This window comes from Macaca nemestrina, chromosome 14 (assembly GCF_043159975.1).
Source record: "Macaca nemestrina isolate mMacNem1 chromosome 14, mMacNem.hap1, whole genome shotgun sequence".
Lineage (NCBI taxonomy): Eukaryota > Metazoa > Chordata > Mammalia > Primates > Cercopithecidae > Macaca > Macaca nemestrina.
Window position 1 is genome coordinate 37991573 of NC_092138.1, and position 22781 is coordinate 38014353.

The following is a 22781-nucleotide window of genomic DNA, read 5'->3' on the forward strand; positions in this document are numbered from 1 at the left end:
TAAAGGTTATCTGTTTAACAATACTGTAATTTCCAACCCGGAACTGCATATCCAGCCAAACTAAGCTTCATAAGCAAGGGAGAGACAGACAAGCAAATGCTGAGGGATTTTTGTCACCACCAGGCCTGCCTGACAAGAGCTCCTGAAGGAAGCACTAAATATGGAAAGGAAAAACTGGTACCAGCCACTGCAAAAACATACCAAATTGTAAAGAGCATTGACACTATAAAGAAAATGCATCAAAGGAACCAGCTAGCATCATAATGACAGGATCAAATTCACACATAACAATATTAACCTTCAATGTAAATGGGATAAATGCCCCCAATTAAAAGACACAGACTGGCAAGATAAAGAGTCAAGACACATCAGCATGCTGTATTGAGGAGACCCATCTCACATGCAGAGACACACATAGGCTCAACATAAAAGGATGGAGGAAGATCTACCAATCAAATGGAAAGCAAAAAAAAAGCAGGGGTTGCAATCCTAGTCTTTGATAAAACTGACTTTAAACCAACAACAAAGAAGGCTATTACAAAACAGCAAAGAGATCAATGAAACAAGAAGAGTTAACTATCCTAAATATATGTGAACCCAATACAGGAGCACCCAGATTCATAAAGCAAGTCCTTAGAGCCCTACAAAGAGACTTAGACGCCCACACAATAATAGTGGGAGACTTTAACATCCCACCGTCAATAGATCAATGAGACAGAAAATTAGCAAGGACATTCAGGACTTGAATTCAGCTCTGGACTAAGCAGACCTAATAGACATCTACAGAACTCTCCACCCCAAATCAACAGAATATACATTCTTCTCAGCACCACACTGCACCTACTCTAAAGTTGACCACATAATTGGAAGTAAAACACTCCTCAGCAAATGCAATAAAACGGAAATCATAACGAATGGTCTCTCAGACCACAGTGCAATCAAATTAGAACTCACTCATAGAACTCACTCAGGATTAAGAAACTCACTCAAAACCACAAAACTACATGGAAGCTGAACAAGCTGCTCCTGAATGACTACTGGGTAAATAATGAAATTAAGGCAGAAATAAAGATGTTCTTTGAAACCAATAAGAACAAAGACACAATGTACCAGAATCTCTGGGACACATTTAAAGCAGTGTGTAGAGAGAAATTTATAGCACTAAATGCCCACAAGAGAGAGCAGGAGAGATCTAAACTTGACACCCTAACATTATAATTAAAATAACTAGAGAAACAAGAGCAAACAAATTCGAAAGCTAGCAGAAGACAAGAAATAACTAAGAACAGAACAGAACTGAAGGAGATAGAGACACGAAAAACCCTTCAAAAACTCAATGAATCCAGGAGTTGGCTTTTGGAAAAGATCAACAAAATAGATAGAAAAGACAGAAGACTCAAATAGACACAATAAAAAAAGACAAAGGGGAAATCACCTCTGACCCCACAGAAATACAAACTACCATCAGAGAATACTATCAACACCTCTACGTAAATAAAGTAGAAAATCTAGATGAAATGGATAAATTCCTGGACACATACGCCCTCCCAAGACTAAACCAGGAAGAAGTCAAAACTCTGCATAGACCAATAACAAGTTCTGAAATTGAGGCAGTAATTAATAGCCTAGCAACCAAAAAAAGTGCAGGACCAGACGGATTCACAGGCGAAGTCTACCAGAGGTACAAACAGGAGCTGGTACCACTCCTTCTGAAACTTTTCCAAACAAGGGAAACAGAGGGAATGCTCCCTAACTCATGTTAGGAGGCCAGCATCATCCTGATACCAAAACCTGGCAGAGACGTAACAAAAAAAAAATTTCAGGCCAATATCCCTGATGAACATTGATGCAGAAATCCTCAATAAAATACTGGCAAACCAAATCCAGCAGCACATCAAAAAGCTTATCCACCATGATCAAGTCGGCATCATCCCTGGGATGCAAGGCTGCTTCAACATATGGATCTCGATAAATGTAATCTATCACATAAACAGAACCAATGACAAAAACCACATGATTATCTCAATAGATGCAGAAAAAGCCTTGGACAAAATTCAACAGCCCTTCGTGCTAAAAACTCTATTCAATAAACTGGGTATTGATGGAACGTATCTCAAAATAAGAGCTATTTATGATAAACCCACAGCCACTATGATAACGAATGGGCAAAAACTGGAAGCACTCCCTTTGAAAACTGGCACAAGGCAAGGATGCCCTCTCTCACTGCTCCTATTCAACACAGCACTGGAAGTTCTGGCCAGGGCAATCATGCAAGAGAAAGAAATATAACGCCACACATCTGCAACCATCTGATCTTTGACAAACCTGAGGAAAAACAATGGGGAAAGGCTTCTCTATTTAATAAATAGTGTTGGGAAAACTGGCTAGCCATATGCGGAAAACTGAAACAGGATCCTTACCTTATACAAAAATTAACTCAAGATGGATTAAAGACTTAAACCTAAGACCTAAAACCATAAAAACCCTAGAAGAAAATCTAGGCAATACCATTCAGGACACAGGCATAGACAAAGACTTCAGGACTAAAACACCAAAAGCAATGGCAACTAAAGCCAAAACTGACAAATGGGATCTAATTAAAGAGCTTCTGCACAGCAAAAGAAACTACCATCAAAGTGGACAGGTAACCTATAGAATGGGAGAAAATTTTCATAATCTATCCATCTGAGAAAGGGCTAACATCCAGAATCTACAAAGAAGTTATATTTACGAGAAAAAAAACAACCCCATCGACAAGTAGGCAAAGGATATGAACAGACACTTCTCAAAAGAAGACATTTATGCGGCCGACAAACATGAAAAACTGCTCACCATCATCGGTCGTTAGAGAAATGCAAATGAAAACCACAATGAGATACCATCTTACACCAGTTAGAATGGTGATCATTAAAATGTCAGGAAACAACAGATGCTGGAAAGGATGTGGAGACATAGGAACACTTTTACACTGTTGGTGGGAGTGTAAATTAGTTAACCATTGTGGAAGACAGTTTGGTGATTCCTCAAGGATCTAGAACCAGAAATATCATTTGACCGAGCAATCCCATTACTGAGTATATACCCAAAGGATTATAAATCATTCTACTATAAAAACACATGCACACATATGTTAATATACCATTGCTCACAATAGCAAAGACTTGGGATCAACCCAAATGTCCATCAATGATGGACTGGATAAAGAAAATGTGGCACATATACACCATAGAATACTATGGTGAGTATTCTATAAAAAAGGATGAGTTCATGTCCTTTGCAGGGACATGGATGAAGCTGGAAACCATCATTCTTAGCAAAGTAACACAGGAACAGAAAACCAAATGCTGCACTCAAAAGTGGGAGTTAAACAATGAGAACACATAGACACAGTGAGGGGAACATCACACGCTGGGGCCTTTTGTGGGGTTGGGGGCTTGGGGAATGACAGCATTAGGAGAAATACCTAATGTAGATGATGGTTGATGGTATACCAAACCACCATGGCACGTATATACTTATGTAAAAAACTGCACATTCTGCACATGTATTCCATAAGTTAAAGTATTATTTTTTTTAAAAAAAGGAAGGGACAAAAAAAAAATATTCTCAAGTTCCGAATTGCTTCCTAAACTGGGAAGTTGAGATGACAATCACAGGGAGACTTAACAAAAACGGTGAGCAATTTCTGGTTTCAATCTTCTTGTGTTTATTGTGATCAGATTTAAGTTGGGCATGTGTGGAGTAGGAAAGGCGTCTCTGCCATTGGTGGGGTCTGGTCTCTTTTCTTTATCACCAGGAATAGTTGGTGAGTTTACTCAGAATGCACTTTCTATTTTCACTCACATACCTAGCTTCAAATTCTAAAAAAAGTACTGTTTTTTTGTTTTTTTAAACAATGGGGCAGGTCACACTCAAGACCTAGAGATTTAACTGCTGCCTTGAATACAGTCACCTTCAGAATAGTTAATACAACTTTCTGGGATTAACAGGTCGGTCACCGAGGCCAACCCTTCTGCTAACCAATTTCTCTCTCACTTAAGGTCAACAGCCAGGGCCAGGCTTTGGTGATTAGCAGACAATCTGCAAACATAAATTTGGAGAAAGCCGCTTTCCAGAAAAAACAATGGATCAACTAAATAGATCTACCCTAGAGTTTTATTCAACCCACCCACTATGACAGTTCCAAACACAAGGCAGGTTTTGAACTGACCTGTTCTCCCTTAAGATGTGTTTGTAATTATGGGTTGAAAGTGGCCAAAGGCAAAGATATTAGAGTTTATGCATGGAACATCTTACATCAGGGCTGAACCTTGGACTCAACAATCCAGATAAGAAATGCAGAATGAAAATTAGCCATCAAGGGTCACGGGATCACAGCTCTCATGGACAGACACATTAGCACACTGAGGAATAAGCCATGCCAGGAATCAAATTAGAATGTGCAAAGCTTGTCAGATTTTTCTAAAGAATGCCATTTGCTCTGCAGTTTTAAAATCATACCAAATTAACCTCTGGGTCCATATGACCTAAAGGGCTTTGCAAAACAACAACATATTTACAGCCTCAAGTAATGAAGAAGTCAAAAAAGCTCCAAAGAGAATGAGCTGAGAAGGTGAATGTAAGCACAGCCAACCAATCAGTAAAAACTTCCCAGCACAAACACTCACCAAGTGCATCCCCAAGGTTGAGCTGCCAGATGTTATGTTTGAATGAAAGCCAAACTAAGGTTTGGGAGAAAGCTTGCCAGACAGAGGAAAAGTTACTCTTACATATTAAAAAAAAAAAATGTTCTCCAGAATGAGTGATTTTTCTTTGGGATGACAGTCAAATGCTTCTCCCAGAGAGAGGTATCTTAGACTACTTTTCAGCTAATGGTTAAGAGTTGAAGACTGCGCCAACTTACCCTGGCATCTGTGACCTTGAATTCCCTTAGGATGTACTGTGGCATGTTGTACTCAGCCATGGGATCTACAACAAAGTACTGGTATCTTGCAGACCGTTCTGCTGGCCAGTATTGGTGACATTTCTCCTAAAAGGAGAGAAGATTAATGTTAAACTATGCAAAGTATAAAGAACATTTTGTCTATCTATCTAATTTCCTTATCCCATTAATAAAATTTCAAAATTCAAGGCAATTCCAATTGTATATGACTCATTTTGTCTTTGAAACCATGAGCTCCTTTCATAGGGAAACCCTTTGGTTCAGTATTTGCCCATGGGATCCAGCACAGTACCTGGCAGACAGTAGCTGCTTAATATACATGAGTTGAATTGAATACTTTGATAGGGTAAGCATCTTCACACCTACAAGTTATCCAAATAATTACATCAGTCCTTGGACAATGCTGGCCATGACAACAATACATTGCACCACTATGGTTTGGAATGAAGAGAACCATCAGTATGGGCATAGAAACATCTGAATTGATTTGTTCCAATCTTACTTGTCAAGGAAACAGGGGGGCCCAGGCCATTTTAATGACTTGGCTAAATCCTGCAGAGTCAGTGACCACATCAGAGTAAGTCAGTTACTTTCCTAGTCTGATATTCTTTTTGTTCTCTCTGGGGGCTCTAAAAGTTGGGCTTTAGCTGCACTTCTATTTAATTGACACAAAGAAGACAGAAAGAAAATATCTGAGGCAAATACGAAAAAATGCTTACATGAAGTCAATCTAAGAGGTATCTCTAAATAATATTAGGTCATAATAGTAGAGTAATATTAATAAATAGTAGAAACCTTAAGTATTTCTAATACTATTTCATGTGTATTTCCCCCCAAAAACCCACATTTTTTAAAAAGTGGATCTGGGATTACTGGGTTATATCCTTAGAAAAATTACATCACTTTCCAACACTTTATTCAATGGGGGTGAAAGGTAGGCAAGTAAGAATTTGCCACAGGAAGAAAAGAAAGTGAAGTTCCTTCATACAGAGAAATGATGGCACATCAAACTCTAGCATGTCCAGAACAAAGGGCAGTAAGAAAATGCTGAGAGTCAGACATAAGTCAAACAGGGTCACCTGCTACTCATTTGTCTCTATGTTTGTGCTTCACTGGAAACAAATCACTAGATCTTTCTTTAAAACACGGAAATTTTAAAACTTGATGTGGCTTTACAAATTTAGAAACTAACAAGGAACGATGGTCTGGATCGTGTCCAGAGTCCACTGCATTTCCAAAAAAATGACACTAGCACAAGAGTTATTAAAACAAAGTCTTCATTTCTCCATAGAGTACATGTCTTATGAGGAGAGACACAAGGGCCACACACTTACTCTGCCCATTTCACGCAGCTTGGTGAGCATCACAACGATGGTGGAATTGTGTTCCCAGAGCATCCGCCAGAAGTCTTCAGTGGTCTCTGCCAAGGGCCCCTGGGTAGCAATGTAGGCTTTCTGTTGTCTGAATTACAGAGAATGAAAAGAATGTGTTACAGTATTTAGAGAACATGCAAAAGCTCACACTTGATACATAAACATCAACCTGGTAATAAAAAATGAAAATATATTATTAATGCAATTGCGGTAAATTCCTGCTAAGATTACACAATCAAATGAGAGCATTTAATACATTTTAGGGACCTTGCAAAATAAATTGCTTGTTAATATTATGATGTATGTCTTTATCATTATTTGAATTTTAGTGCAATGCTAATAGCTCAATTTCATGTGTCATACAAATCACTTAAGAAACACTTAGATGTGCAGCTTCATTTTCTAGAAATTAGTCTCACACAATCTATTACATTTATGAAATATGGTACAAAACAGATTCTTTAACTCCTTACAAATCCAATTGGCTTCTGAAAGAAGAGTGCAGAAGGCCAGATTAAACACTTCATAACTACTGCTTCTTACTCCTATCCAAAATAATAAAAAAAATATCAAGGGACTAAATGATGACCTATGCAGAAAGAAAATGCTTTGAATGAAGATGAAATTTATTCCGGTTATGAAACTAGGGCACATAGTCAGGGGAGCAAAAGTAGATACCTGTAGCCATCAATAAAACTGGCATTGATGTAATCAGATCCTTCTACTCCACGGATAGGCTGCAGGCATACCCTTGTGGATTCATATGGCATAATATTAACAAGGCGATTTTTGAATTTATTACATGGAAGATTGGCACTGATAAATCTTGAGGTGTGAGCTTTTGAGCTGGCTAGACGCTGTTGAATAGAAAAAAAAGGAAAAACCCACCAGTCAATTTCACCTATGGTTTGAATGCAATGTACCCCACCTTTCCCTTTTTGATAGAAATCTTTTGTTTACTTAAAATAAATGACTATTCAAATTGTACTGCTTTTCATATCTAGCTAATTACTCTCTACAGCCTAGTGGATTTCTATATATTTTCTGAAAGTATAATCTCTCAAATTAGCAGACGTAAGGGCTGAAGATATTATTAGGAAGCAAAGAATAGAAGAGGAAAAGGGGAGGAATACATTTTAGAATCATACACCTGAGGGAAAGGTCAAATGAATCTTGTACTTCACAAATTTGAAAGGTTAAAGTAAAGCCCTGACTCAAAGACAAACCCAGAATGACTCGCTCCTGAATAACCACATCACATCCAATACCATACCTTAAATTCGAGCTCCATTCCTGTGACATTCTCTCCTGTTTCTATTTGTGTCAGCTTCTGAATGTAGGCATACAAGTTTCTAGCTGGCACTTCGGTATTTCCACAAGTCACTGCTTCTAACAGTGCATCATGGATAAAGATGTATTGGTCTTCTGTTTGAACCATGTAGTTCCTCTGGGCTCTCATTAAAGTTACATGGCCATAAATATCTACAGTTTTTTCATGCTTTATTCTTTCTAACATGGCATCTATGACGATGAAACAACCAGTCCGGCCAACTCCCGCACTATGAGGAAAATAAAGAGAAAAGAAGAGCCCAAATAAACCTATCAGAAAATCAACACATAATATAAGTATTTTTATTATTCTTATTAACTAGATCTTACATCCATTACTTCTACTCAAACAGCTATTGGGATGACTTTGTAATATTCTAAAGTCAAAAGTATTATCTAGGCACAATAATCAGAGGGCAGGGAACAAAAGACTGAGTAAAATTAGTTTAGTTTTAAAATGTAAAAAATATTAAATCCATAATCACTATGTTCCTTGATCATGCAATACAAAGTGGACATTGTTTTGAACTCTTTTGAAGTCATGAAAAAAATACAAACATTTAGTCTGTCCATATTTGGTCCAGGTCTGACTAGGCTATAGTTTTTGCAAACTCTGTCTATTTTCATTCAATGTACAAAATATAAAGATTGTTTTTACAATCTCAAGCTAAACTTTGCATGCTTCCTATTTATCAAACCCTTCAGGCTGAGGACATTTATGTGTCAAGTATGGTTCAATCACAAATACTTTCTCTTCCTGACATGCGTGTTTACCAGGCTGGTAAACACGTAATAAACAGGAATAGGTCAATTAAATTACCATCTTAGATAACAGGCAACAGACAGCCTCCTTCATTTGCTACATGCCATGTTTCCTGTCATCTGTGTATCTATGTATTCATTTATTTGTCGATCATTGATCTATCCGTTTCTTCATTCAATAAACAATGAAGTACTCTGCTAAGTGAAATAGGGGATACAACATAAAGATGACTTAGATGCTATCTCTAAAGAGCTCAGTGTGTATCAAAGGGACATAATACTTTATACACAGCTATTTCTAAACAAGAAAGAAAAAGGATGTATTAGTTTGGTATATGATGTGGCATTTGAAGTACGACTTGAAGGACAGGAAGGATGAGAAATTAAAGATATTATAGCATGAAAAAAAGACAGATGGCTTTGGTAATCACACTGCTGGCTCTGGGAGCTACATGTAAAATTTTCATAGGTTTGGCAAGGCACCTGTGCAATGAAGATATCAGAACTCCAAAACGAATGAGTTAATGCTCACCAGGGTGCCTGTCTCAACTGAAAAGGCAGTTTCTGTTTGGTATCAAGTGGCTGCAAGCAGTAAGAGAGCTTTTTAAAAAAACAAAATAATACCTTTATTTAACTGCTGAACAGTGTATATCAAAGCTAGCTTCCATACAGGAGCTCTGTGGTTTGCAGACTGGGCTAAGTGGGAATTTGATATAACCACTATTTTAAACTAGGTTACTTTCCTATGTCCTATGCCAGAGGGCTCCTGAATACTGATGCTAAGACTCCAATACCAAGTATAAACCCACAAATTGACTGGGCATTGATACATCATGCAAAAGCCTTCTGCGACAGAGTCTTACAAATGATAGCACATACCTCAGCACAGACCAATTGGAAACCTGATGCAAACATTAATATAGAGCGAAGGCAGCCTGATGGTTCCAGTTCCTTGAGATCCACGAAGTCTCATTTTATTTAGTTGGTTCTAAACAAGCCTATCAGATGGCAAGTTTTCCCTGACATTCCCCATTCCTACCCTCCCAGGTGGTTTTAATCACCCTCTGCCTCAGATCCCTAGTTGCCTTCAAACACCCCTCTTCACTACAATTCTAACCAAATTATATTATTAATTCAGGGCAGCCATCCATAAACCATATCATACATCTTGAGAGCAGGAACTGCATTAAAAAAAAATCTTTGTGTGCCCTACACAAAGCATGCAGTAAGTGTTCAACAGTGTTTGTGAAATAAGTAAACACACTAGTGCCTGGCTTGAGAGGCCTCCAGTAATGAGCAGCCAGTCCTGGTAAGGTAGGTCTACTTAGGAAACAGGACTCTTCAGTCCGTGCAAAATCCTACATTTGACAAGCGTTTGGAACTATGTAAGGAGTATCCGAGGCCTGCTCTGCATAGTGTTTGATCGGGAATAAAGAGACAGGAAAATCACTTTAAGTAGTCTCTTTGCTGGTCTCCTGATAAGCCATCAGATTGCAGTTAAAGGAACGTTAAGTCAGACTCAACCTGGAAAAGATTTGTCTTTCTGTGTTTCTTTCAAATCCTGTGTTTGGCAGGTCCTGAGACTCCAAGTAACATCTTTCATTCTTTCTGTGTTGTCTTACTAAATTGTCTTCATTGCAGCTGTGAATCGTTTCTAATTGGACACAGTTTTATGCAGTTCCTCCCAGTGGAAACCACACTGTAAACCTTAAAACTGAGCCCTATATATCAAGTCAATTCTAGATAATGGCAGGACTATTTTCTCAAAATATGCATCAGGGACCATTCAAATGTCTGGATGATGCATGGTTCTATATTCTGGCAGAAAGATACTACAGAATCTTGAACAATTGGTAGGAATAACTCCAACTCCAAACAGTATCAACCTTTTCATAATGGTGATGATATATTTTTTTCCAAAAAATAAGGAAGGGAAAAAATCAAATATGTGTGGGTTCAAATCATGAATTGTGGGATGAAAAGAAATAACAGAGGCTCTGACTTGAACAAAACCTGTTTTTTCCCCAAAATTCAAAATATTGTTAACTGCCCAATCTTGCCATTCATATGCAAGATAGGGAAGGAGCTGACTTTGGAACTTAATGTGTTACCTTTTTCTAGGGTGAAGAATTCTTGAGGGATTTAAATATTAAATATGTGTTTTAGCTTGAAGCAAGACCTTGAGGCTTAACATACCTCCTCAGATATCAATGGCTGTGTATCCTTGAGAAAGAAACTTTAACCCCTTCCTTATATTCCCGTATTTCTTAAATCATGATAGTGACAATTAACTCTTATTAATGTGAATTTTCTAGTGAGTCTAATTATCCAGTAAGTCTTAAGGCTACATTAAATATACCAAGTGTTTTGCAAACATAATGGAAAAGGCAGTTACTTTCTAGGTACAAACTCCATTTTAACATTCAGTCTCTAAAGCTGACAACGAGAAACAGGCAATGTAATACTGGGAAAATTATGACAGAATTACTTCAGCAACACTTGAGATTTGGCTTTTAAAATCTTGCCTTCACCAACAGACACATGAAAAAATGCTCATCATCACTGGCCATCAGAGAAATGCAAATCAAAACCACAATGAGATACCATCTCACACCAGTTAGAATGGCAATCATTAAAAAATCAGGAAACAACAGGTGCTGGAGAGGATGTGGAGAAATAGGAACACTTTTACACTGTTGGTGGGATGGTGAACTAGTTCAACCATTATGGAAAACAGTATGGCGATTCCTCAAGGATCTAGAATTAGAAGTACCATATGACCCAGCCATCCCATTACTGGGTATATACCCAAAGGATTATAAATCATGCTGCTATAAAGACACATGCACACGTATGTTCATTGGGGCACTATTAACAAAAGCAAAGACTTGGAATCAACCCAAACATCCATCAGTGACAGACTGGATTAAGAAAATGTGGCACATATACACCATGGAATACTATGCAGCCATAAAAAAGGATGGGTTTGTGTCCTTTGTAGGGACATGGATGCAGCTGAAAACCATCATTCTCAGCAAACTATCTCAAGAACAGAAAACCAAACAACGCATGTTCTCACTCATGGGTGGGAACTGAACAATGAGATCACTTGGACTTGGAAGGGGAACATCACACACTGGGGCCTATTATGGGGAGGGGGGAGGGGGGAGGGATTGCATTGGGAGTTATACCTGATGTAAAGGATGAGTTGATGGGTGCTGATGAGTTGATGGGTGCAGCACACCAACATGGCACAAGTATACATATGTAACAAACCTGCACGTTATGCACATGTACCCTAGAACTTAAAGTATAATAATAATAATAATAATAATAATAATAATAATAATAAATCTTGCTTTCATCTACTCTCTCAAGCTGCTCTTCCTTTTCTCTGCCGTCTTTCCAATAAACGTGCCTTATATCTGAGGAGCTTTCTGCTTTCACATTTATTGTCACGGCAAATGAGATGGCAGGCAAGGGCCTTCCTACCACAGTGTTTGACACGTAAGAAGCATTCGGTAAATGCTGGTTTCCTTTCCCCTTCTCTGACAACACTTGGGAACTGCCCTGAAGTCCTACAGCCATTCACGCCATACTTGGATAGCAGAGAAGACTCAAATGCAGGTTCTGAGGTGTTAAAATTTAACACCCTGTTCCCAGGACCCCCAGTGCTTCACAATGCTTTCCACCATTTAGGTCAGCAGTCATTGCCAAATATAGTGACTTTCCTGTAGCCCGCTTGTCTGTAATACTCCATTAGCAGCATTTGACTATGCCTAATGCAGGTTCCTAGAAAAGCCTTTTATCCTTGGTTTTAAGGACACTAGTCAAGGGAGTATGGGAACCATCAGATACTCCCTTGGGGTTAATGGTAGCAAGAGTGGAGATTGTGTCATTACTCCAAACACAAAACAATCCTAAACAGGTAGTACACGAAATCAGCCCAAAATAATTGTATCATGATCCTGTATCATGGTAACACTGATTCTGTAACAGGGTAGAATTCCTACCATGCTTGAAATCGAAATCAAAGATGAACTCTAAATGTCATCTTCAGAAATCTACTGGCATCCATTCAGACTGTGCCTCAGTATGTTTCATTTTGTTTTTTTTATTTGACTCCAGTGCTAATTCTCTACCTGCCTCTCTGTATTCTTCCATCTGTATCAATTTCCCAGATTACATATCTCTGCCAGTCCCCAAAATGTAGATAATGCTCCAAAAGTTGTCCTCCTTTCTCTCAGTAGTAGTCTCCAAAGAATTCCTAAAGTGATGGCTCTCTTTTTCAGCACAAGTGGAGATCTGTATTTCAAACCATCTTCAAGTATATCAAAAATAAAGATTCTAAGCTTAATCAGCATCTTTCCCTTTCAAATCTGCTCCTCCCACACTCGGGCTCTCCTTGACACTCAGGTTTAAAATTGAAAAATCATCTTAGACTGTTTTTGCCTCTTACCCTGCACAATAATAAATTATAAATTGCTATGTATTCAAACTCCATGATTTTCTTCAACTCCCCACCAGTGGTATGCTAGAGCTAGCAAAAGCCAATCCTTACATTTTCTTTAATATTTCTATATTTCCTTAATATATTTATTATTTGCTGAAATAAATATATTAAAAATAAAGGTAATATTAAAAACTCATTGTTTCTTAATTGTTTCAAATTATTTTATGCTCTTGAGGTGAAAACATCATATACAGTAATCCCCTTTTATCTGTGGTTTCGACTTTCCGCAATCTCAGTTACTTGCGGTTAACCACGGTCTGAAAATATTAAATGGAAAATTCCAGAAATAAACAATTAAGTTTTCAATGGCATACCTTTCTGAATAGTGTGGTGAAGTCTCATGCCCTCCCTCTCTCTCCATCCAGCCCAGGGTGTGAACCAATCCCTTTGTCCAGTGTATCCATGCTGTACAGGCTGCCTGTCTGTTAGTCACTTAGTAGCCATCTCAGTTATCAGATGGACTGCCCTAGTATTGTAGTGCTTGTCTTCAAGTAACCCTTATTTTACTTAATGGCTCCAAAGTGCAAGAGTAGTGATCCTGGCAATTTGGATACGCAAAAAAGCAGCTGCAAAGTGCTTCCTTTAAGTGAAGAGGTGAAAGTTCTCAATTTAATAAGGAAAGAAAGAGAAATCGTATACTGAGGTTGCTAAGATCTATGGTAAGGATGAATCTCCTATATGTAAAATTGTGAAGAAGGAAAAAGAAATTCATGATTGTTCGGCTGTTGCACCTCAAACTGCAAAAGTTACTGCCACAGTATGTGATAAGTACTTAGTTAAGATGAAAAAGGCATTAAATTTTGGGTGAAAGACATGAACAGAAACATGTCATGACTGATGGCAAGTGGGCTTGGTACTCTCTGGGGATTCAGGCATCCACTGGGGATCTTGGATCACATGCCCTGCAGATAAGGGGGGACTGCACTAATGATGGGCTGGTGATCATCTCTCTCTAGTGACCTCATGTTTGTAGTCTGAAATCATCCATGGGAATATTTACACCAAAGAAATGAGCAAATACTACTTTTTTTTTCTCCCCAGAGAGCAGGTTTTTACATGTTTACCAGTACATATGACTGTGCTAAAGCATCCATTCCCACCATCCAGGGACAAACAGGAAAGTGTTCCTTACTTTGTTCTTCCATCCACATTTGTTGTATTGTCATAAGACTCTCTCGCCTACTATTCCACAAATATTTACTGAGTGCCTACCATGTGCTGAGACATCGAAGAAACAATGAGCAAAACAAACGTGATCTTTCCTGTTGGAGCTTACAGTTTAGTGGGGGAATTCGACATTATATAATCACACGAATAAACATCTAATTACAAACCTCAAGTGGCGCTGTGAGGCAAATGTGGACGATGCTGGTACAGCACCTTTGAGGAAGTGCCATTGAAATGGAAATCTGTTATGGGCTGAATTGTGTCTTTCTTCTCAAAATTCATATGTTGAAACGCTAACCCCCAGTGTGACTGTATTGGACACAGGGCCTTTAGGGAGATAATTAAGGTTACATGAAGTCACAAGGTGGGAGCTCTAATCAAATAGGATTGATGTCCTTGTAAGAGGAAGAGACACCAAAGATCTTTTACTCTATGCATACACAGAGGAAGGGCCATGTGAGGGCACAGTGAGAAAGTAGTCATCTAAAAGCCAGGAAGAGGTCTCTCCTGAAACCAACTCTGCCAGCACCTTCATCTTCGGACTTCCAGCCTCCTGGGTGGTGAGAAAGTAAGTTTCTGTTGTTTAAGCCACTCAGTTTCGAGTATTTTGTCGTGGCAGCCCTAGCAGACTAACGCAATACCTAAAGGTCAACTAACTGTTTGCTAAATAAAGAGGGTGGAAAAGCTTTTGAAAAGATATCCTAAAAAAAAGTGCTAGAATAGACAATAGCACATTTGAAAAACTAATAGAAAGCCATCAGCTGAAAGGCAGTGAGGGAAAAAGAGGGCATGTTCCACATAGTTATTTTCCATTTTAGGGACTGGTTATAACATTTTTATTAAACTTATAACCACATCAGCAGCATTTATTTAGAATAATTCTGCCTTACATGTTTCACAGTTTATCTTTCTGACATGGCTCATCGAGTTTTGAGTTTATTTTGATGCATCTATTGGTTGGCTAGAATATGTCTTTCAATAATGTTTTATATAACATATGCATGGATGCTACTTTTTCTGATGCCTTACATATCTGAGAAACCCTTTGTGGGTTTCTTTTTTTTTCTTTACACATGACCAACAACTTGGTTTTGTGCAGGATTACTGGGCTCCAATATTATCTCTTCAAACTCTAAATATATGGCTTCATGGTCTTTCTTTGTCCTTTGAAAAAGTCATAGGTCAGTCTGGTTTCTGGTCTTTTAATAGTAATTTTTGCCCTAAGTAATTGAGGGTTGTTTCTTTAACTTAGAGGTTCAAAAATTTCATATAGATATGCTTTAGGCACTGGTCTCACTATTAAAACCGCAGGGCCCTCAGGTAATATTTTTATTATAAGATTCTTGGCTGTCCCTCAACACTAGTTCAAATTAAACATGTTTTATGCTTTCCCACCTCTGGGCGTTTGTGACGCTGGACCTTCTACCTCCTTCTCATCTGCTGACATGTACTTTCCTTCAAGATTCACCTCAACTGCTGCTTCCTGGATCAACATTTCCTTTTGATTTATTCCTCCTTGGACTCTTTTGACAATTTATAACTATTTTTTCAGCAACTGCCTTACTTTAGTTTTGTTTTCTGGTTATTATCCTTATGCCAGTTGATGCTCTCCTCCAGGGAAAAGACAACAGCTTCGTTGTCTCTACTGTTTGGCAATTTCCATGCCAGGGAAATTGAAGGTGCTCAACTCAAGTGACAAAATTAAAAAAAAAAATAAAAAATTAAAAAAAAGTTTACAAATAGAAAGCCCTCTCCCAGATCAGTAACACATAGGGAAACATTCCCCAAAGCCCCCAGCAGGGGAAAATTCCTTTGATACATGTTTACAAAAATAAAGTAATACTTATAATTCGATGAGATGCAAACAACCTGTGCTTATGCTTCACTCCAATTGCTGAGAAATAACAAACCTCAGGCACTTTTTTTTTTCCTTAAGAAATTGAATGTTGAAAATTCAGAGCTTTTAAAAGTATGCCAGCCTACTTTTGTTTGAATTTCCAAGTTCCCACAGCAGCATATATTTATTTTTTTCCTTCTCCAATGTATTCTTTTTTTGTTCACCCATCAGTATCTGAGTGCAGTGCACCTCTCAAAATGAAGGATTGTAGTTCTAAAAGCAAATGCATTTTTCTTTGATCCTGAAAAACTCAGCTCCCCATTGCAGTGATAATGACGGAACCCTATTTAGTGCTGTTTGTTTTTCATCATTTCAACAGCCTTCAACTTGAAACATGATAAGAACAGCAAAACTGATAAACCACCCTTATTTTTATCTGTTTTCTGTCAGAGTAGTTGCCAAGCACTGAGACAGATTTTTCTAAATATCTTTTTAAAAAAAAGGAGTGCATAACCCTGTGCTTCAGGCTGAGGCCAGCACAATTTGGTACATTTATGATGTTACAGAAAATTCCAGCAAAAAGAGAACGACGGCCCTTTTAAATCGAGTCTAGCTTATGTTGGTCTCTGTTATCCCTAAAGTAAAATCAACTTTTTAAGTTATTTTCCAGTGAGGACAACGATTCCACTAATGAGAATCAGAACACAAATAAACTCTATATTTGTTTTGACTTCAGCAGCAAACCAAATTATTGCTAAACTGTAGTGTTTTTTTAAAAAAAATTTCAGTGAGTGGTAGACGTTCCAGTGTTTACAAGCTGAAAGACTATACAATCCATTAAACAAGTATGCCTACTAGGAAATTGTTATTACTTCAATATTATCATTCATCCAGTTACAACATTTGTTTTCAATTTCTAAAAACATGATTGAGTTAGTCCCACGGGTTGAAACATGCTTAATGTCCCGTGATGTGATACAGTAGTAATGTGCAAAAAGAAAAAATTAAGAGGCATACAGGGACTGTTTTATGCTAACAAAATTCTGGAGATGTGTTTAAAAGTTGGTTTTTCTGATTAATGTGGTGGAATTTTAATGCTGACCTGACTCTTTACTGGTACTTCACTGATCTGGCAAAGAAAGACAATAGAACTAGGATATTTCACACATCATTTAGTTGGGTGCAAAGACAGTAAAATATGGACTAAAAAAATCATTGTGAGCATTTTGTACATATGACAGCTTATAATTTGATTGGATATAGTTCACCTATCAGAATGGTATATGAACTACAAGTACCTGACATCTATGAGAAGAGACGGAGTTTTATGACTCAGGTTTATAAGATTAATTAGGTGACTCTTTTAATAAAACTGTGATGTGACTCTGATGAGGATGCCATTTTGAAACTCTTCTTTCAGAAATTCTTTGCTAAAAATCAACATTTAACTTTATAAGCAGATACTGGCCATCTCTACAATATTTGGGGTTTGCTACAAAAAACAGACCCATAGATAGTTTAGTTTCTTCTAGCATCTCTTACCTAGGATAACCAGAGAAATTATAGCAATTTCTTTGACAAAAATATTCACCTAATTAACTTTTATATATTACAAAATTAAAATTTAAAAAATTTGAATTGTCACTGAAATGCAGTGAAATTTATCCATGCTATTCAACCTACACTACATGCCTATCATAATTAATATATAGTAGTTATAGCAATTTTAAGGGGCAGTTTTGCAATATTCATTACAAAAGAGTATCTTTGACACAGCATCTCCAATTCTAGAAATCTAGCATGGAGGTCTGTGTACACATATGCACAAAAAGAGTGGAAAGAGATTTTATTGTAGCATTGTTGACATAGCAAATTAACTTGGTAAAACAATCATGGCTAAGGAAATAGTTGAATAAACTATGGTATATCAATACCATGGATGCAATGTAATATTAAAAAGAGGTGAATCCATGTATTGACCCCCTCCAAAAAAGTGTCTAAGACATTGTCAACCCCACTTAATTGCAGAACTATATATATATATATATATATATATATATAAAAAACACTACTTATATTTTGTTTAAAGTCCATTCAAGATTACATATCTCTATTTGTACACATGTTAATTCACAGAACATGATCTGAAGAGATACACAAATCAGAACAATAGTTCTGAGAAGAATCGGTAATGGTAGCAGTACAGATAAACTTTCACTTTAGTTGAAGTGGTTTTTTTTGCAGTTTTTTTTTTTTTTTTAACAAGGACAACATAATAATCTAATAATGGAATTAAAAAATATAAAGCAATGGGTAAAAAGTTACTATAAGAAATATCAAGAAATATCATAATTACAGTTCAATAAAGAGTTGAGGCTCCAAAGACACAGAGAGAAAAGATGGAAGCTAATTAACTCTAGCTCAGGTATACTGCCTTGCTCAGTGATGGATTCTCAGAAGTCTGGGTGATGTTGGCAGCTTCTGTGGAGCCCAGACTTAGTCCTGCCATCTGGTGCTGGCTTTTAAAGAGTGGATTTCAGAAAGTAAGGGGATACAGGAGTCATCGTAGAGAGGAGAATGCTTGGCAAAGAGTAAAAAAAAAAATATATATATATATATATATATATATACACACACACACACACACACACACACACACATATATATATATATATATAGAGAGAGAGAGAGAGAGAGAGAGACAGCACGCGAGTGAGTGAGTTAGGGAGATGACCCAGAGCCATTATCACTCTAGAAAGGTAAAATATAGTACACTTGGGTGTGTCTTCTGAGGATCAAAGGAACTTCACATTTCATCAACAGAGAAGAGGCAGAGACTAAGCACAAAGTTCCCAAACTGCCGGATAAGGATCCTTGTATAGAATACTGAAAGGTCAGGGATGAGCTACCAGGTTATATCCCATTGGGCATTTTATTTTTCCATGCTGAGTGAAAAGGTAATTTCCGTGTCGAAAAAGAAAAAAAATCCACATGGGCCTCATCTGATTTTTTTTTTTCCAAGTACGTAGACTCAAACTAAAATCTTCCAAAGACTTCTGCATGATCTTGGCTTTGTCCCGACATTATCTGCTGAACACACTCCCTATTATTCTTAAAATGTGATTCTCATGATAAATTAGACGGCTAATATGTTCGCGTAAAGAACACCTGAATATGCCGCAGCAGGTCTCATTTTACAGATGGATAGAACAGGCCATTAGGCATGGATAGAGCAGACTCAGCTGGCTCTGATAATTGGTAGTTGACTTGAATCTGAATAGAGGTCAATCAAATGATGCTGCGGAAGTTTAGAGAACTATATCATTCACACAGAGATTTTCCTTTTAAACCATATCAGCGCACCCCGTATTCTAAATTCTGTTTAGAATGATACAAAATTGCCCACTTTTTGAAAGAGGAGACAACCATTTACCAGGCCTGCCAAGTAAAGCTGCGTGGGTTGTATACTGCTCAACCCAAAGGAAGTTACAATCACATGGACTACATCAATGTGTGCAAACTGCTCAGTCCACACAGCAGGCTTGTCATTAGCAATGTAAATGCTATTACTCTTGATTCAGGTTAAGCAAGATTCAAAGAGACAAGCCACTGGAAGGTACTTGGAGGGAAGGTACTTGGAGGGCATTTGAACTTCAGTAACTTTGATTATTTTGTAAGGCATACCATTTTCCCACATGGACAAGATTTTAGTATGTACACAAATGCAAGGAGTTTTTTGGTTTTTCTTTTTTTAAAATGCTACTATTGCCCAGGCGCAGTGGCTCATGACTGTAATCCCAGCACTTTGGGAGCATGAGGCGCACAGATCACGAGGTCAGAAGATCGAGACCATCCTGGCCAACAAGGTGAAACCCCGTCTCTACTAAAACTACAAAAATTAGCTGGGCGTGGTGGTGCACGCCCACAGTCCCAGCTACTAGGGAAACTGAGACAGAAGAATTGCTTGAACCCAGAAGGTGGAGGCTGCAGTGAGCCGAGATCACACCACTGCACTCCAACCTGGTGACAGAGCAAGACTCCGTATCAAAAAAAAAAAAAAGGCTATTATTTAAACGGAAATAGTCCAATAGTTTGGAAGGCTCTAAATCTCTGGTTCTTTGTTTCATTTGGTCCTTTTGTTTGACTTCTGCAGGCTTTTATAAGGCAGTGAAAATCTCACTCTCAATACAATCAAGTTACCTACTGCCTTAAAAAGGGGCCTGCTTTGATTGCAACACCCTACCAACCTCCAGCAGGCCTTTGTGTTGGTTTTGCAGAGGCCTGTTGCTATGGCATCTGATCTGGCTTCTTAAACTTGAGGGTTTCTTAATTATGAATCAGTATGCCTATTTATTTATGAATGAATAAATGAATGAATGAGATGGAGTCTCACTCTGCCACCTGGGAGGCTGGAGTGCGGTGGTGTCATCTCAGCTCATCATAAACTCTGCTTCCCAGGTTCAAGTGATTCTCCTGCCTCAGCCTCCTGACTAGCTGGGATTACTGGCACATGTCACCACACCCGGCTAATTTTCTTTATTTTTAGTAGAGATGGGGTTTCACTATGTTGGCCAGGCTGGTCTTGAACTTCTGACTTCAGATGATCTGCCCGCCTTAGCCTCCGAAAGAGTTGGGATTACAGGAATGAGCCACTGCACCCAGCCAGTACTGCCCATTGCCTCTTCTAACCCTTTTGCCTACTCACATCCATATTTTCTTTTTTTTTTTTTGAGACGGAGTCCCACTCTGTCGCCAGGCTGGAGTGCAGTGGTGCAATCTTGGCCCCCTACAACCTCCACCTCTTGAGTTCAAGCGATCATAGTTTTTAAATATGTCTTTTATTTATTAAATAACAAATTGAAAATTTTAGTACCTTATTTATATTTATCCAAAACGTAGAAGTTTAGGATCATTGCTAAGTACTCCTTATTCTTTTTTTCGCTTTTTCATAACCTTTCTATTGTAATTATAAGGTGCTAGAATTCATAGTTTATCAATGCAAAATGTAAAATGGGATTCACTTCCACAAAGTCAAACACATGAATTCATAGCAAAATAAACAGAAAAACTTTATGTAATACAGTCATCCAATGAAATAACTATATACCATGACTGGTAATGGTCATCCTACAAGATGGATGAAAATTTCATGAAATAACACTAATACGAAAAAATTAAATAATAGTAATGTTTCTAATTTTCAATTATAAATGGCTATCCACATAACTGAATTGTATTCTAATCTGCTTCAAGACTTAAAAGAATTTTCTTTTTCTTTTCTGTACTAATTACTGAACCTTAGTTTCTAACAAATTTTGGAGCATCTGGGCCTTCAAACTCCTTGAATAAAGGTACTGTTAAAATACTAAGGTTGTCTTGTTTCTTGGTTGGTTTGACTCAAGTAGTTGCATGTGTTTACAGGCTTATGAATTTGATGAAGATCACGTGGCTGTCACTAGGTAGCTAAGACTTGGGCCCATGTCTCCCCTTCCACCAGACTCTCACTCCCACCAATGGGAGTTTTACTATGAACAGATGACAGGTTTCCTTGGAGCTCCCCAGATGGACTCAAGGTCCATGATTCTATCAATTTAGACTGTAAGAATGTTGGTTCAAGAGAGAAATGCTGTTCTCTCTTGATTGTCTTTTATTCATGAAACATTAGCTCTCCCACTCTACTCCACTACTGAAAAATAAATGAATTAAATGGTTTTTAAAGCACTGCCAAAATAGATCTTTTGTGTACCTGGTGATATAGTTTGGATATGTGTACCCTCCAAATCTCATGTTGAGATATGATCCTCAATGTTGGAAGTGGGGCCTGGTGGGAAGTGTTTGGAGCATGGAAGTGGATCCTTCATGAATGGCTTGGTGCCCTCCCTGTGGTAATGAGGGATATTGAGTTTACATGAGACCTGATTGTTTAAAAGAGTGTGGCACCTCTCCTGTCTCTCTCTTGCTCCCTCTTTTGCCATCTGATACACTGGCTGCCCCTTTCCCTTCCACCAAACTTCCCAGGGCCCTCAACAGAAGCAAATGTCAGCATCATGCTTGCTGTACAGCCTGCCAGAACAGGTTGTAGGCCAAATAAACCTCTTTTCTTCAGACTAACATACCTGGTTATGTACCAGCTAGTTACATTTATGTCAGCTCTATCTCTTTTAGAATACTTTGGTCTATGGTTTACTTTTAGTTAGTGTGGCATGCATACATGATGATGAATAAATAAGAACTAGTATTAAGTGTATTTAGAAAAACCTACTGGTCATGTTTAAGGATGACAGTAGAGAGGACAGGGTTTGCCTCTCATGTAGAATAATACTAGAAGATGGAAAACAGTAAAGAGACTGTGACACCAAAGAGCTGAAGGTTAATATCCAATAATTCAACTCAATAGATGCAAAATGAGAGATGCCTCTTCTAAGTATCAATCACCATGCAATGTACCCCAGGCATATAGGCATTATATGCTCAAGTAGTCTGAACATGCTGCTAGGGACTGTGAGAGCACAGAGACCTGGGCTCTGTCTCAGAGGTTCTTATTCAGTAAGTCTGGGGTGGGACCAAAGATTGTGCATTTCCAACAAGTTCTAAAGTGATGCTGATATGGCTGGTCCCTGGGCCACACTTTGGGTAATGAGGATACAGGTACATTCCTAACATTTTTAAATGTAAATAAGACAAAAAGATGCATGGAATACACTCATAATAATGTACATATGTGTGTGTTCACATACATATACATAAAATTTAAAAAATTGTAATCTCTCATTCATATGGATTTTTTGTCCTTAGCAATGTAAAGTTCAATGGAAAGGAGAGACTGCAAAGGGCTGCTTTGAAAAAGGTAAAGTTTGC

The 22781-nt window shown here is 38.0% G+C and overlaps 1 protein-coding gene across 48 annotated transcripts in view; it reads right to left on the minus strand.

Moving 5' to 3' along the window:
* Nucleotides 1-22781, minus strand: part of LOC105489121 (protein tyrosine phosphatase receptor type D) — a 2338800-nt gene that overhangs the window by 18722 nt on the left and 2297297 nt on the right. For all 48 annotated transcript variants that reach the window (XM_011753819.3, XM_071078808.1, XM_071078779.1 and 45 more), the window contains 4 exons: nt 7589-7874; nt 6994-7172; nt 6277-6403; nt 4904-5029 (listed from right to left, as the gene is read on the minus strand). In XM_011753819.3, the coding sequence (XP_011752121.2) occupies nt 4904-5029; nt 6277-6403; nt 6994-7172; nt 7589-7874 (718 nt within the window). The remainder of the gene's footprint in view (nt 1-4903; nt 5030-6276; nt 6404-6993; nt 7173-7588; nt 7875-22781) is intronic.